This window comes from Panthera tigris, chromosome D4, assembly GCF_018350195.1.
Source record: "Panthera tigris isolate Pti1 chromosome D4, P.tigris_Pti1_mat1.1, whole genome shotgun sequence".
Classification (NCBI taxonomy): domain Eukaryota; kingdom Metazoa; phylum Chordata; class Mammalia; order Carnivora; family Felidae; genus Panthera; species Panthera tigris.
The window spans coordinates 83,507,218-83,524,540 of NC_056672.1; the positions used below are offsets into that span (position 1 = coordinate 83,507,218).

Sequence of the window (17,323 nt, forward strand, 5' to 3'; positions counted from 1 at the left end):
CAGAGAGAGAAGAGAGAGCAAGAATCCCAAGCAGGCTTTGCACTGCCAGCGTGGAGCCCGGTGTAGGGCTCGAACTCACAAAATGTTCAGTCATGACCTGAGCCAATTTCGGACACTTAACCAATTGAACCACCCAGGCACCCCAATAGCTATTTTTTAATTGTGAAGAAACACGTCATTCAGTCATTTGTGTAATAATTTTTTATAAATTCAGATGTTAAACGAGTACCTGCTAAGTGCCAGCCTGTCTGCTAAGAAAATGGGGATACCAAGATGACTATGTCACTCCTTCAGGTAACTTGGAGTTTTGTTGAGAAAACAACACTTTGTTGCAAACAGTATAAAATATGGAAAGCTATGATAGAGATGAGCCCAAAGGAGAAAGTATGAGAATGGCCAGGAAAGACTCCTTGGTTTGAGCTGGGCTCTGATGCTTAAGTGAGATTTAACTGGCCAGTGACAAGCATGGGTCAAGAATTCCAGAGGGTATGTAGAAATCTGGTCTGTGGAATCTATTCAGATTTGTTATGATCACATATCCCTGTGAGAATGAGGGCCCCTCAAGAGCAGACTTTGCCTGTCTTGTTCATTAGTGCCTAGCACATTGTAGATCTTTAACAAACATTTGTTGAATGAGTGAGTGGAGGAAGTGTGTTAAAGTTTACTGTGCTTGTCCTTTTTTTAGAAAGAGATGAACTCATTATTTTTAATACCTGACGATTTTTAGATCATGTAATTTAACAAAACATAAAATGAGTAATAAACTGTTCCACACTGAAGGAGGTTAAGTTTTATAAAAGGAAACACATGTAGACAAATCCTTGTAATTCAAAATGGTTATTTATGAAAAATATTTGCAAAAGATGTCCATCTCTTGTATGGATTGGTTAGATCCCTGAAAAGTGGTGGGTAATTAAAATAAATCCTCAAGGGGTGCCTGGGTGGCTCAGTCAGTTGAGCTTCTGACTTCTGCTGGGGTCATGGTCTCGTGGTTTGTGGGTTTGGGCCCCATGTTGAGCTTTGTGCTGACAGTGCAGAGTCTGCTTTGGACTCTCTGTCTCCCTCTCTTTGCTCCTTCCCCGCTCACTCTCTCTCAAAAATAAAGAATAAACATTAAAAAAAATTTTTTAACAAATCCTCAAATTTAAATTATTTGATTGATAAACCATGGAAGCTAACATTGTGGTAGGTCATTAAAAATTGGCAGTCATGTCCTTTTTGCCGTATTGGGTTAATACGGTATCAGTGAGAGAGTGAATCTTTTTTTTTTTTTTTAATGTTGATTTATTTATTGTTTTGAGAGAGAGTGTGTGTGTCAGCCGGGAGGGGCAGAAAGAGAGGGAGAGAGAGAATCCCAAGCAGGCTGTGCACTGTCAGCACACACCACACCCTGACATGGAGCCCGATCCCATGAACCATGAGATCATGACCTGGCTGAAATCAAAAGTTGGACGCTTAACCGACTGAGCCACCCAAGCACCCCAATTAAAAAAAAATAATGCTTATTATTTTAATAATAAACACACACATTTTTTACTGTTTACTTATTTTTGAGAGAGAGAGAGAGCATGAAAGGGAAAGGGCAGAGAGAGAGAGGAAGTCATAGGATCCGAACTGCTGACAGCAGAGAGCCTGACGAGGGTCTCGAACCCACGAACTGCAAGATTATGACTTTAGCCAAAGTCAGACGCTTAACTGACTGAGCCACCCAGACACCCTGACAGTTTGAAACTTTCAAAGAAAAAGGGACTTGTCCAGATACTGACTCACCAATGAATAGTTGTTGAAAGACTGGGGCGATTAGAAGTGGCCTTGACTTATGAATTACAGCACTCACAGATGGTGTAGTGGTAAGAGCTCAGTGAGTCACATGTACTTGGATTCTGGTTTCATCTTTGCCAGTTACTAATTTGACCTTGGGCAAATTAATTTCCTCAGTTTCCTCACCTGTAAAACATGGATAAGAATGCCTGCCTTTCAGGGATGTTATACAGATTAAATGAGAATATTCATTTAAAACACCTGGTTGGTGCCTAGTACATGACAAGCCTGAAATATATGGTAGTTATTATTTGTATTTACTGAACACTGATACATTTTACTATGACCAGTTAATTAAAATTCTTTTCAAGCTCAACCATTACTATTTATATAAAATTTTTTAATGTTTATTTATTTTTGAGAGAGAGCACGAGTGCAAGTGTTGGGGGCGGCAGAGAGAGAGGGAGACACAGAATCCCGAAGCACGTTTCAGGCTCTGAGCTGTTAGCACAGAGCCTGGTGCAGGGCTTGAACTCATGAACTGCGAGATCATGACCTAAGCTGGAGTCGAATGCTTAACCAACTAAGCTACCCAGGTGCCCCTCAACCATTACTGTTTATAATGCAGTTTTTAAAAGTTTGCTGTTATATGGAAATTGATAGGGGCACCTGGGTGGCTCAGTCGGTTGAGCATCTGACTCTTGTTTCGGCTCAGGTCATCATCTCGTTCATGGTCTGTGGGTTCAAGCCCTGCATCAGGCTCTGCTGACAGCGTGGAGCCTGCTTGGGATTCTCTCTGCCCCTCCTGTGTATGCTCTCTCTTTGTCTCAAAGATAAATAAATGAACTTTTAAAAACTTTAAAAATTTATATATTTTTAGAACAGTTTAAGTTTTACGGAAAAATTGAGAGAATAGTATAAGGAGTTCCCATGTACCTAGCACCAAGTTGCCCCTATCATTTACATCTTACCCTTAGCATGGTATATTTGTTACACTTAGTGAATATATATATATATATATATATATATGTATATATATGTTTTTTTAAACGTTTTTATTTCTGAGAGCAAGTGGGGGAGGGGCAGAGAGCGAGGAGGACAGAGGATCTGAAGCAGGCTCCACACTGACAGCAGAAAGCTTGATGCGGGACTCGAATTCACAAACTGAACCATGAGATCGTGACCTGAGCTGAAGTTGGATGCTTAACCAACTGAGCCAGCCAGGGGCCCCACTGAACCAATATATTGACACATTATTATTAAAGTTCATATGTTATTTAGATTTCCTTAGTTTTCACCTGATGTCCTTTTCCTGTTCTAGGATCCCACTTTATATGTAGTTGTCATTATCTCTGTAATATTTTTGAAGTTTTTTTATTTTTATTTTTAATGTTTATTTTATTTTTGAGAGAGAGAGAGAGACAGAGCACAAGTGGAGGAGGGGCAGGGAGCGAGGGAGACACAGAATCCGAAGCAAGCTCCAGGCTCCAGTCTGTCAGCACAGAGCCTGACGTGGGGCTGAGACTCATGAACCACGAGATCATGACCAGAGCTGAAGTCAGATGCTTAACCAACTGAGCCACTCAGGCGCCCCTATTTATTTACTTTTAGAGAGAGAGAGAGGGAGACGATCCCAACCAGGCTCAGCATTGTCAGCACAGAGCCTGACCTGGGGGTCGAACTCACAAACCGTGAGATCATGACCAGAACCAAGATCAAGAGTCAGACACTTAACCAACTGAACCACCCAGGTGTTCTGAGAGGTTGTTTAACATAGTGTTGGATGTTCTTGCATCAGCAATCAGACAACAAAAGGAAATCAAAGGCATCAAAATTGGCAAAGATGAAGTCAAGCTTTTACTTTTTGCAGGTGACATGATACTATACATGGAAAACCCTATAGACTCCACCAAAAGTCTGCTAGAACTGATACATGAATTCAACAAAGTCACAGGATGCAAAATTAATGTACAGAAATCAGTTGCGTTCTTATACACTAATAACGAAGCAACAGAAAAAGAAACTGATCCCATTCACATTTGCACCAAGAATCATAAAATACCTAGAAATAAACCTAACCAACGATGTAAAAGATCTGTATGCTGAAAACTATAGAAAGATTATGAAGGAAATTGAAGAAGATACAAAGAAATGGAAAAACATTCCGTGCTTATGGATTGGAAGAATAAATATTGTTAAAATGTCAATACTACCCAAAGCAATCTACACATTCAATGCAATCCCAATCAAAATTGCACCAGCATTCTTCTCGGAGCTAGAACAAGCAGTCCTAAAACTTGTATGGAACCACAAAAGACCCCTGAATAGCCAAAGTAATATTGAAGAAGAAGACCAAAGCAGGAGGCATCACAATCCCAGACTTTAGCCTCTACTACAAAGCTGTAATCATCAAGACAGCATGGTATTGGCCCAAAAACAGACACATAGACCAATGGAATAGAATAGAGACTCCAGAATTAGACCCACAAGAGTATGGCCAACTAATCTTTGACAAAGCAGGAAAGAATATCCAATGGAAAAAAAGACAGTCTCTTTAACAAATGGTGCTGGGAGAACTGGACAGCAACATGCAGAAGGTTGAAACTAGACCACTTTCTTACACCATTCACAAAAATAAACTCAAAATGGATAAAGGACCTGAATGTGAGACAGGAATCCATCAAAACCCTAGAGGAGAAAGCAGGAAAAAACCTCTGTGACCTCAGCCGCAGCAATTTCTTACTTGACACATCTCCAAAGGTAAGGGAATTAAAAGCAAAAATGAACTATTGGGACCTCATGAAGATAAAAAGCTTCCTTTGCACTGCAAAGGAAACAATCAACAAAACTAAAGGCAACCGATGGAATGGGAAAAGATATTTGCAAATGACATATCAGACAAACGACTAGTATCCAAACTCTATAAAGAACTCACCAAACTCCACACCCGAGAAACAAATAATCCAGTGAAGAAATGGGCAGAAAACATGAATAGATGCTTCTTTAAAGAAGATATCCAGATGGCCAACAGGCACATGAAAGGATGCTCAATGTCACTCCTCTTCAGGGAAATACAAATCAAAACCACACTGAGATACCACCTCACGCCAGTCAGAGTGGCTAAAATGAACAAATCAGGAGACTGTAGGCGCTGGGGAGGATGTGGAGAAACGGGAACTCTCTTGCACTGTTGGTGGGAATGCAAACTGGTGCAGCCTCTCGAGAAAACAGTGTGGAGGTTCCTCAAAAAATTAAAAATAGATCTACCCTATGACCCGGCAATAGCACTGCTACGAATTTACCCAAGGGATACAGGAGTGCTGATGCATAGGGGCACTTGTACCCCAATGTTTATAGCAGCACTTTCAACAATAGCCAAATTATGGAAAGAGCCTAAATGTCCATCAACTGATGAATGGATAAAGAAATTATGGTTTATATACACAATGGAATACTACTTGGCAATGAGAAAGAATGAAATATGGCCTTTTGTAGCAACGTGGATGGAACTGGAGAGTGTGATGCTAAGTGAAATAAGTCATACAGAGAAAGACAGGTACCATATGTTTTCACTCTTATGTGGATCCTGAGAAACTTAACAGAAGACCATGGGGGAGGGAAAGAAAAAAAAAAGGTTAGGGAGGGCGGAAGCCAAACCATAAGAGACTCCTAAAAACTGAGAATACACTGAGGGTTGATGGGGGGTGGAAGGGAGGGGAAAGGGGTGATGGACATTGAGGAGGGCACCTGTTGCGATGAGCGATGGGTGTTGTATGGAAACCAATTTGACAATAAATTTCATATTAAAAAAAGATGAAAAATAATAGCATGTTTATATATTGGTGAGAATATCCAGTAGAGAGCGAAATATGGATGGGGGGATGGGGTAGTTGTGATTACTGCAGTAATATTCTTGAGTAGATAGATGTGAAGGGAGGAAATTAGCATAAAAGTGAGGGTTGGCTTTGATCATGAGAAAGGCAGTCCATTCAAAATAAAAGGTAGAGCATGTGTGTGTGTGTACACACACACACATATATATATATATATATATATATATATATATATATATATACTTGTAGTTACTTGTAGTTTAGTTGTTCCTGGCGTCGAAGTTGACTAAACTTTATGAGGACGGAGGCTTTGTGTGTTCTGTCTTGTACTATTAGTGCCTGGTACAATGAAGACATTCAGAAAATATTTGTTGAATTGAATTAAGTTGGAGAAGATGGCTTTTAACAGCCTTACCAATTCTAAGATTCTTTTTTTTATTTTTCTTTAATGCTTTTTATTTTTGAGAGAGAGACAGTGCATGAGTGGGGGAGGGGCAGAGAGAGAGAGGGAGACACGGAATCTGAAGCAGGCTCCGGGCTCTGAGCTATTGGCACAGAGCCTGAAGCAGGGCTCAAACTCCTGAACCATGAGATCATGACTTGAGTGTAAGCCGGACGCTTTACCGACTGAGCCACCCAGGTGCCCGCCCTTTAATTTTTTTGTTAATGTTTATTTAAAATTTTTTTTAAATTTTTTTAAACGTTTATTTGTTATTGAGAGACAGAGAGAGACAGAGCTTGAGCAGGGGAGGGACAGAGAGAGAGGGAGACACAGAATTGGAAGCAGGCTCCAGGCTCTGAGCTGTCAGCACAGAGCCCGACGCGGGGCCCAAACTCACAAACTGCAAGATCATGACCTGAGCCGAAGTCGGACGCCTAACTGACTGAGCCACCCAGGCACCCCTGTTAATGTTTAGTTTTGAGAGACAGAGAGAGAGACACAGAGCACGAGCAGGGGAAGGGCAGAAAGAGAGAGGGAGACACAAGGAACCTGAAGCAGGCTCCAGGCTCTCAGCTGTCAACACAGAGCCCGATGCAGGGCTCAAACCCATGAACCGTGAGGTCATGACTTGAGCCGAAGTCAGACGCTTAACCAACTGAGCCTCCCAGGCACCCTCACTTTTTTTTTTTTTTAATTTTTTTTTATTTTTTTAAATTTTTTTTTTTTCAACATTTATTTATTTTTGGGACAGAGAGAGACAGAGCATGAACGGGGGAGGGGCAGAGAGAGAGGGAGACACAGAATCGGAAACAGGCTCCAGGCTCTGAGCCATCAGCCCAGAGCCTGACGCGGGGCTCGAACTCACGGAGTGCGAGATCGTGACCTGGCTGAAGTCGGACGCCCAACCGACTGCACCACCCAGGCGCCCCTTTTTTTTTTTTTAAAGAGAGAGCACGAGTAGATGAGAGCACGATAATGAGTGATAATTGAGCATTTTTTCATGTGTTGGTTGGCCGTCTGGATGTCTTCTTTGGAGAAGTGTCTATTCATGTCTTTTGCCCATTTCTTTACTGGATTATTTGCTTTTGGGGTGTTGAGTTTGATAAGTTCTTTATAGATTTTGGATACTAACCCTTTATCTGATGTGTCAATTGCAAATATCTTCTCCCATTCTGTTGGTTGCCTTTTAGTTGTGCTGATTGTTTCTTTTGCTGTGCAGAAGCTTTTTATTTCGATGAGTTCCTGATAGGTCATTTTTGCTTTTGTTTCCCTTGCCTGTGGAGGCGTGTTGAGTAAGAAGTTGCTGCGGCCAAGGTCAAAGAGGTTTTTGCCTGCTTTCTCCTAGAGGATTTTGATGGCTTCCTGTCTTACATTTAGGTCTTTCATCCACTTTGAGTTTATTTTTGTGTATGGTGTAAGAAAGTGGTCCAGGTTCATTTTTTTGCATGTTGCTGTCCAGTTTTCCTAGCACTACTTGCTGAAGAGACTGTCTTTATTCCATTGGATATTCTTTCCTGCTTTGTCAAAGATTAATTGGCCATAAGTTTGTGGGTCCATTTCTGGGTTCTCTGTTCTGTTCTGTTGATTTAAGTGTCTGTTTTGGGGCCATTATCCACCTGTATTTTAAATGAGTGTAAACTCAGATGAAGTAGATATCACTAGAAGCCAGTTGAAGTAAAAACCAATAGATAAAAGGAACTTTAAGGAGTCAATTATTAACAGAACTGAAAATTAAGGTAGATGTGAGTGACAAAATGTTTAGGTTAGTCTGTTGAGAGCAAGGGCTGTTTTTGAATCAGAACTGAGTCAGTGTGAATTTTGATGTAGCTACTTGCTAGATACATCAACACTTTTCTCAACTGTTAAATGAAGTTAATGAGAGCACAGTCATCATAGGGTTTTAAGGATTCAATGAGGAAAAAATAGCAGTGCCTGGAATAATAAAGTTCTAAATAAATGTTAGCTTGATAGAGTATTATTGTTTGTTTGATATTGACAATGTTGTTACTTTTCAGGATACTAACTTATTTGCAGATGTTTGTACTTTCCTGTTGTCTTCAGTATGGTAAAATTTCCCACTTTTAGTTGTTTCTGCCTATATTTTATTTAAGCTATTTCCCGGTAGCTGTTAACTCCTCTTGTGTTATAGGGTGCCTTAGAAGAGCAGAACAATTTTATAGACTTTACTTTTTACATTCTCCAACCCTCTTTTGGCAACTGTGGGTTTTTTTTTTTTTTGCTTTTTTTAATGTTTATTTACTTTTGAGAGAGAGAGAGAGAGAGACAGCGCAACAGGGGAGGGGCAGAGAGAGAGAGAGAGAAAGGGGACACAGAATCCGAAGCAGGCTCCAGGGTCCTAGCTGTCAGCACAGAGCCCGATTCAGGGCTCGAACCCATGAACTGTGAGATCACGACCTGAGATGAAGTCGGATGCTTAACCGACTGAGCCACCCATGTACCCTGGCAACTATTGTTTTTAAGCAGTGACCTGTTAGGTATTATTATTTGTGTGTGTTTTGGGGGGGGGGGGAGTATTTTTTTTTCAGAATGTGTGAGCTAATAATAATCTTGGTGCTGTACCTGATTTGAGTTCACTTAACATGATTGAGCTCCTCCTACCTGCCATGAGGTATGTTAGGACACAAAGTTGAATTCTCTCCCTCAGTGTTTACAGTCTAAGAGGAGAGATAGAGATGTAATATCATTATACTCCAGTGTGTGGTACATGTTGTATAAAATAGTATTCAGCATATGAATTCAATTTAGGTAAACTGGACATAAATATAGGTCAGAGTTAATATTTTTAACCTCTTAACATTTTACCCAGTGGTTTACTGACATTTTCTTTTTTTTTTTTTTAATTTAATTCAATTTTTAAAATTTACATCCAAGTTAGTTAGCTTATAGTGCAACAATGATTTTAGGGGTACATTCCTTAATGCCCCTTACCCATGTAGCTCATCCCCCCTCCCACAATCCTTCCAGTAACCCTCTGTTCTCCATATTTAAGAGTCTCTTATGTTTTGTCCCCCTCCCTGTTTTTATATTATTTTTGCTTCCCTTGTGTTTATCTGTTCTATGTCTTAAAGTCCTCATATGAGTGAAGTCCTATGATATTTGTCTTTCTCTGACTAATTTCGCTTAGCGTAATACCCTCTAGTTCCATCAATGTAGTTGCAAATGGCAAGATTTCATTGGTTTGATTGCCATTTACTGACATTTTCTTATGTTTATATGGTAATGAGAAGATTATGGATTTATACAATAATATTTTATTTTATTTATAATTTTTATTTTTATTTTTTTATATAATAATGTTTTAAAAAGTATCATCTTGTATGGTAACCTATTAACCTGTTTTTTTGCCACCACTCAGACCAGCTAATTATAGAAAGAAAAAGTACTGAAACATACAATTCTTGAACTTGATGAAAGGAAAAAAAATGCTTAGCAAGTTTGTCTAGACTTACCTAAAATATCTTTGATTTGGAGCTATTGAGGGATTTAGAAGGTGAATTCTTGTTTAGATTAGGTGGAGCATTACTTGCATGTGTTAAATTTTTTTTAAGTGAAGCTATATTTGAAGGTTTTAATTTCTAAATTGCATAAATTGGTTCATATTTTGCTATGTCACTGGAAACATTTTATGTGTCCTCTCTATCTTGAACAGTATTTTGGTTATAATTAGACTGTGAGCTCCTTGAGATTAGGGGACCTGGCTAAGCTCCAGAAAAGCTCAGTAATATATTTGTTGAATTAAATTGTATTAAAGCAGCAAGAATGGCACAGTTTGAGAATTTCTAAAATATTTTTTCCTATTTTTTATTATGAAAAATTTCTAACATAACTGAAATTGTTGAAGGATAGTATAGTGATCATCAACTACCCTTCACCTAGATTCAACAATTGTTTACATTTTGCTGCATTTAAAAAATCTCCTGGGGCACCTGGGTAGCTCTGTTGGTTAAGCGTCTGACTTTAGCTCAGGTCGTGGTCTTGTAGTCTGTGGGTTTGAGCCCCACGTCGGGCTCTGTGCTAACAGCTTGGAACCTGGAGCCTGTTTCAGAGTCTGTTATCTCCCTCTCTCTCTGAGCCTCCCCTACTCATGCTCTGGCTCGCTCGCTGTCTGTCAAAAATAAAGAAAAAATTGTTTTTAATCTCTTATTTTTTTGCTGAACCATATACAAGGAAGTTGCAGACATCCTTAACACTATACTTTTATATACTTGAGCATGCATCTCTTAAAAATAAGATATTCTCCTGAGTAACCACAGGATTTTTGCATCATTCTTGTAGGGATCAGGGTAATAATAATGGCGTACTGGCTGTATCATCTATCTACCACTTGTGTGGCCCTGAGCAAATTACTCAGCATCCCCGAGCCTCAGTTTCCTGGGCTTCAGAGCCCTTGTTTCAGAGGGATATTATGAAGAGGGAATGTTTAAAGTTCCTAGAAGCACACCAGGCACCATTTTCAGTTTATAACCTGTTTCTCCATATGATACTCAACTGTGGTGAATAATACCATACCTACTCTTGTTCCTAGAGTTGGAAACTTTTACCTTATTTTCCCCAATTGTGATGAACAAATCTTGTGTTTCTGCCTCGTAACATGTCCCAAACTTGTCCTGTTCTTTCTATTGCTACTGCATTTCCTGCCTACCAACAACTTTGTTGTCTCTCTTCATCTAGTCTTATCCCCGTGTCCTCATTTTTTTCCTTACTGCTGGAGTTTATGTTCTCAAATATAAATATTATCATAATAGGAGCTTAAACTCCTATTTAAAACTTTTCCCAACACCTACAGTGCAAAGTCTAAGTTTCTTGACTCTGGCTTTTGTGTACCTTTTGTCTCTGCAGCCTTATCTCTCATTTTACCCATTCTCCACCTCTCCCCACCTCACTGAACACACAGACACAGTCCCCCAGACTGTAGGAAGCCATGAGTAACTCTCTAAATGTACTCTTCGTTATACGCCTCTGTGCCTTTGCTTGGTTCTATCTGGAACTCCACCCCACCCACCATCCTCTTTATGTCTGGCAAATACTCGTCTCTCCCCTCCCCAGCCCCTCAACTTGCCTTTCAAGACTAGGTGCAGGTATCTAACTCCTCAATCGTTTCTTCTCTTTTTGTCCCCCCGTCCACATTGTACAGTCTTCTAGCATAACACCCATTACATTTTCGGACAGCCATTTGCTTGCGCGTCTGCTTCATTCTGCTAGGTTAGGAAGTTCTTGAGGGTACACATTAGATTTTATTCCTTTTGTATTTCTGGTACCTAATGTGTTGCTTGTACCAGGATGATAAATGTAGATATTGTGTCCACTTTTTATGGGTGAAAAAAATCTGAGGTTCAGAGAATATGCTTTATGTGCCCAAGTAATAGCACTAATTAATGAAGTATTCAGGTCTTTAAGAGCCCATTTCAGTACTGTTTTCATTAACTGTAATACTTCTTACAATTGCAATCATTTATTCAGTGATTCTGTTCTTAGTCTATGAACCTAGAGCCCCCTAGAGGATGTTAGAGTTCCCACATGGAAGTCTACAAATTGTCTGTAAACTGAGTTAATATGATTTTATAAGTATATGTCTGTATGTCACCAGTTATTTTTTGAATGTACCCAGATACTTTTGTTATTAACAATGAATCATCTTAGTGGACATACTTACATCTTTTGAGAAGAGAGCAATATGAAGGCCTTCATGATACAGGAGATTTAGAATAACAGCTTCGTGTGGTTTGCTGGGGAATTGATAAAGTATAAGAGAGTGGTCTTTGGAAGCAATAAGATTCAGGTTAGATGGTAATATCTGAAATTTTCCTAGTTTTCAGTAGTTCATTAAAATAAGAAAGTTAAAAAAATTCCTGAAATGAAAATTATTAATTGCTAAACCTGTTTGTGTCAGGCAGCTTTAAAAAAACATTTCTAGCTGCTACCATAATGTTTAATTCTGTTTTTTTGGTCTTAGCACGAAAAAAAAAAATTTCAATATATGAGCAGTTTTTTTTTTTTAATTTTTTAATGTTTATTTTTGACAGAGAGAGAGAGCGAGCAAGCATGAGCGGGGGAGGGGCAGAGAGAGAGGGAGACACAGAATCCGAAGCAGGCTCCAGGCCCTGAGCTGTCAGCACAGAGCCTGACGCGGGGCCTGAACTCACAGACTGCGAGATCATGACATGAGCTGAAGTCAGTTGCTCAACCGACTGAGCCACCCGGGCGCCCCATATGTGAACAGTTTTTAATGGATCTGTAAACATATTGAGAGCTTTGAGGTCTGGGTTGTCATCTCCGTTAAAATGTGAATTCACTACAAACGTATTGTTTGTAGGAAAAGTTTTCAATTCCAAATCCATTAAGGTCACTCATGAATCTGATTGGCTGGGACAACTTTTTTCCTAGCTTTATTGAGATATAATTGACATATAACATTGTGTAAGTTTAAGGTACATAATGTGATGATTTGATACACAAACGTATTGCAAAGGTTAATAAGGTTAATTAACACCTCCTTTACCTCATATAATTACCGTTTTGTTGTTGTAGTTATGGTAAGGACATTGAAGCTATACTGTCATAGTAATTTTCAAGTGTACAATCGTAATGTTAATTCTTTTTTTTTTTTAAGTTTACTTATTATTCGAGAGAGAGAGTGAGAGAGAGCATGAGCAGGGGGAGGGCAGAGAGAGAGGGAGAGAGAGCAAGCCCCAGGCAGGCTCTGTGCTGTCAGTGCTGAGCCCTACTTGGGCCTCAGTCTCATGAACTGTGAGATCATGACCGGAGCTGGAATCAAGAGTCGGACACTCAACTGACTAAATGCCCCTAAATGTAGCCTAATTCTTAATGTATTCTCCTACCCCTTTTGATTTTGGAAAACAATTTAAGTGACATCAAATTTTTAAATTTGTCTTTTTCCTCTTAGTGATTAGCCTTTGTACCTGCCCTGCATTTGAAGATGGTGAAGCTGGATATTCATACTCTGGCCCATCACCTCAAGCAGGAACGCTTGTATGTAAACTCTGAGAAACAGCTCATTCAGAGGCTAAATGCAGATGTACTTAAGACGGCTGAAAAGTTGTATCGGACAGCATGGATTGCTAAGCAGCAGAGAATTAATTTGGACCGGCTTATCATAACCAGGTAAAGAAAAAGTTTTATGAACCACTGGAGTTCTGTGCTCACTGGTAACTGTAAATCTATTTCCTACAAAGTGCATGGTTTCAGACAGTTTGAGTCAACATTAAGGTGAGTTTTTGTCTATTAATTAAGCACTGTTACAGAGAATTATACCTTTAGTGTTAATATTTTATACCACATCAATTAATTTTGTCTCTTTATATATGTAACATTTTATTGTTGCTGAGAGTAAATTATCTTGTGTTCCACTTTTTCATTTTTTTAAGTAGGCTCCATACCCATCATGGGGCTTGAACTCATGACCTGAGATCAAGAGTTTCATGCTCTACCAAGTGAGGAAGCTAGGCACCTCTCTGCTTTCCTAATATTACAGTTATTTTAGAGATGAAAAAAAATTTTTTTAAGTTTATTTATTTATTTTGAGAGAGAGAGAGAGAGAGAGAGAGAGTGCGTGCGTGCTTGTGCGTGCAGGCAGGGGAGAGGCAAAAAGGGAGAGAGAGAGAATCCCAAGCAGCTCAGAGCCCAAGGGGCTTGATCTCAAGAACCTGTGAAATTATGACCTGAGCTGAAATCAAGGGACACTTAACCGACTGAGCCATCCAGGCGAGTGACCCAGTTTTTAAGTAATCTCTACACCCAACGTGGGGCTTGAACTCATAACCCTGAGATGAAGAGTTGAGTGTTCCACTGGCCAGCCAGACATGCCCTTTTTTCCTAATATTATTTAACATATAGTTGGCTCTTGAACAACAAATAGGTTTGACCTTGGCGGGTCAACTTATATGTGGATTTTTTAGAGTAAAGTACTGTAAATGTATTTTTGTCTTATGATTTTCTTATGACATTTTCTTTTCTCTAGCTTACTTTATTGTAAGAATACAGTATATAATACTTATACAAAATATGTGTTAATCGACTTTATGTTATCTGTAAGGCTTTCTTCTGGTCAACAGTAGACTATTAGTAGTTAAGTGTTTGAGGAGTCAGAAGTTAGACGTGGATTTTCCACTGCACCCGGGGTCAGTGCCCCTGATGCCTGCATTGTTCAAGGGCCAACTGTATACATTTCCATGTTTTGATACTATTTGTCTACTTCTTCGTTTAGAAATGTTTTTCACTGTGTTAATACCTTATTGTTCTATTGTTCTAAGAAGCAGTTTTTAACTGTAAGAAGAGTGGTGCTGAGGTATAACGTTGAGAAAAGCGAGACACAGAAAAGTACATACTGTATGATTCCATTTATGTGACATTGAAAAAAAATAGGACCAATCTTTGATGGGAGAAATCAGAATAATGGTGGGGCGCCTGGGTGGCTCAGTTGTTTGAGCATCCGACTTCGGCTCACGTGTTGATCTCACGGTTTGTGGGTTTGAGCCCCGCGTTGGGCTCTGTGCTGACAGCTCAGAGCCTGCAGCCTACTTCGGATTCTGTGTCTCCTTCTCTCTCTGCCCCTCCCCTGCTTGCACTGTTTCACTCTGTCTCTCAAAAATAAATAAATGTAAAAAATAGAAATATAATTAAAAAAAGAAATCAGAATGGTTATTTTTTTGATACTTTTCATTGGACCTGATTTAATATGAGGAATTTGTCCTCCTTTGTACTTTTGGTTTTGCCTTTCTTTACACATTGAGATGCTGGTGGGCTGAAAGATTTGAGCACTTTGGAGTGATCTCATTGCTGGGACTATAATCAGTCTACGTTTCAGTGGAGTTTTAGTGGAGTTTCAGTGGAGTTTCAGTGGAGTTTCAATGGAGTATATGTGTTATATTATTGTTGTTGATTTTGTTGTTTTGCTTGTCTGCTCATTTTTTAGTGCTGAAGCTTCCCCTGCTGAATGTTGCCAGCATGCCAAGATTTTGGAAGATACACAGTTTGTTGATGGATATAAGCAATTAGGATTTCAGGAGACTGCTTATGGAGAATTCTTGAGTCGGTTAAGGGAAAATCCTCGTCTTATTGCCTCCTCTTTGGTTGCTGGGGAGAAACTTAATCAGGAGAACACACAAAGTGTTATTTACACAGTTTTTACCTCCCTCTATGGCAACTGCATTATGCAAGAAGATGAAAGCTACCTCCTTCAGGTTTTGAGATACTTGATTGAATTTGAACTTAAAGAAAGTGACAACCCCAGGCGACTTTTGAGGAGAGGAACTTGTGCCTTCAGCATCTTATTTAAACTTTTTTCTGAAGGACTGTTTTCTGCCAAACTTTTTCTCACAGCTACTTTACATGAGCCAATCATGCAACTACTTGTTGAAGACGAAGATCACCTGGAAACAGATCCAAACAAGCTAATCGAGAGGTTCTCCCCATCTCAACAGGAAAAACTCTTCGGAGAGAAAGGCTCAGATAGATTCAGGCAAAAGGTTCAAGAGATGGTGGATTCCAATGAAGCCAAACTGGTGGCTTTGGTGAACAAATTCATTGGTTATCTCAAACAGAACACATACTGCTTTCCACATAGTTTGAGGTGGATTGTGTCACAGATGTACAAAACCCTCTCCTGTGTAGATAGACTGGAAGTTGGGGAAGTCAGGGCAATGTGTACTGATCTCCTTTTGGCCTGCTTCATCTGTCCTGCAGTTGTCAATCCAGAACAGTATGGAATAATTTCTGATGCTCCTATTAATGAGGTGGCAAGATTTAATCTGATGCAGGTATGCTTTTGCTATTATTATTAGTGTGGCGTTCAGTTGAAAATCATTTGATTAGGTAGATGCGAATAGAAAATACGATGATAATATTTATATATTCTTACCATTCCTTTGCCTCAAACTGCCTTAAATGTTTTCTTCTTAAGAAATGGAAGCAGTTATTATATTGGGATTTAAAAATATTGTCAAATATTTTAGTCATAAAATATTTTGTGTTAGTTTTTAAATAGAGTCCTCAGATTTGAATGTATAGTTGGTTAGATTGTCTAGAACAGGGCCACCGTCCCTTTCCCATGATTTCAAAACCTAGCATGATTGAAAATCTTTATACATCATTTTCTTTCTTTTTTTTTTAATGTTTATTTATTTTTGAGACAGAGAGAGACAGAGCATGAACGGGGGAGGCTCAGAGAGAGAGGGAGACAGAATCTGAAACAGGCTCCAGGCTCTGAGCAGTCAGAGCCCGACGCGGGGCTTGAACTCACGGACCGCGAGATCGTGACCTGAGCCGAAGTCGGACGCTTAACAGACTGAGCCACCCAGGCGCCCCTATACATCATTTTCTATACATTGTTTAGTAGCAAAACTTAACTTGAACTCACATGAGGCTGTTTATCATCGTTACTCCATTTGCTGCTAATGAATATTCCTGTTTTGCTGCAGAAATGTTAATACATTTGATTACAGAATGCCACCCTTAATACTGGCTGTGTTACATCTATGCACTGATCAGCCTTTCAAAAATTACAAATTTTGAAATCTGAAACTCTTCAGGACCTAAGAGTTTTAGAAAGAGGAGTTCTGTGTGTGTATTAGCATTCCTTACCGCCCCCCCCCCCCCCCCCCCCCCCCCCCCCCGCCAATCATCTGAACTACTGAAATCATGTTACTTCTTAAGACAATCTTTTAATCATATCCTATCCCACAGAAATACTGTGAAGAAGAGATTGAGTTTATTTGGAATAGATTATATCTTTGGATGATTTTATTTTTAAACGATAAGCTTTTTTTTCATGGTTAGTTCTATTATATTGGTATGTTTAGCAATTAACTATAAAGAATCCCCAAAATAAAATTAAAAAATTTTTATTACCTGTGAAACACTAAATTTATTCTAAGATAGTGTAGTTGTAGTTTTTATTTTTGTCGTTCCAATAAAGATTGAGTCACTTATTTTCAAAATGAGCAAAAAGGGGAATTGTCCCAGATATTAAGATAATGCTATATTAGTTTTCTCCAAAGTGTCTTTAAAGAGAGTAGATTAACAGTTCTCTCTTACCAGTAAGAAACTTGCTCTGTGAATTAATATTTACCTTCCAAGCAGCTATGTTCTGTAGGATTTTTAAATCTAGAAAAAAAAATTCTACCTTGAGTATTTTATGAACTATATAAGGGAAAAGTACTTCATATTAACTTGAAGTAGTTTGAATTTTTGCAAATGAATTTTAAGATTTCTAAATGTATGAAAAGTATAATATCAGAAACAAAGGTGT

General features: G+C 39.1%; 1 protein-coding gene across 7 annotated transcripts in view; it reads left to right on the top strand.

Annotated features, from left to right (window-relative positions):
• GAPVD1 (GTPase activating protein and VPS9 domains 1) overlaps positions 1–17,323 on the top strand; it is a 71,342-nt gene that overhangs the window by 12,960 nt on the left and 41,059 nt on the right. For all 7 annotated transcript variants that reach the window (XM_042965238.1, XM_042965232.1, XM_042965237.1 and 4 more), the window contains exons 2-3: positions 12,962–13,179; positions 14,990–15,833. In XM_042965238.1, coding sequence (XP_042821172.1) covers positions 12,995–13,179; positions 14,990–15,833 — 1,029 coding nt within the window. In that variant the 5' untranslated portion in view covers positions 12,962–12,994. The remainder of the gene's footprint in view (positions 1–12,961; positions 13,180–14,989; positions 15,834–17,323) is intronic.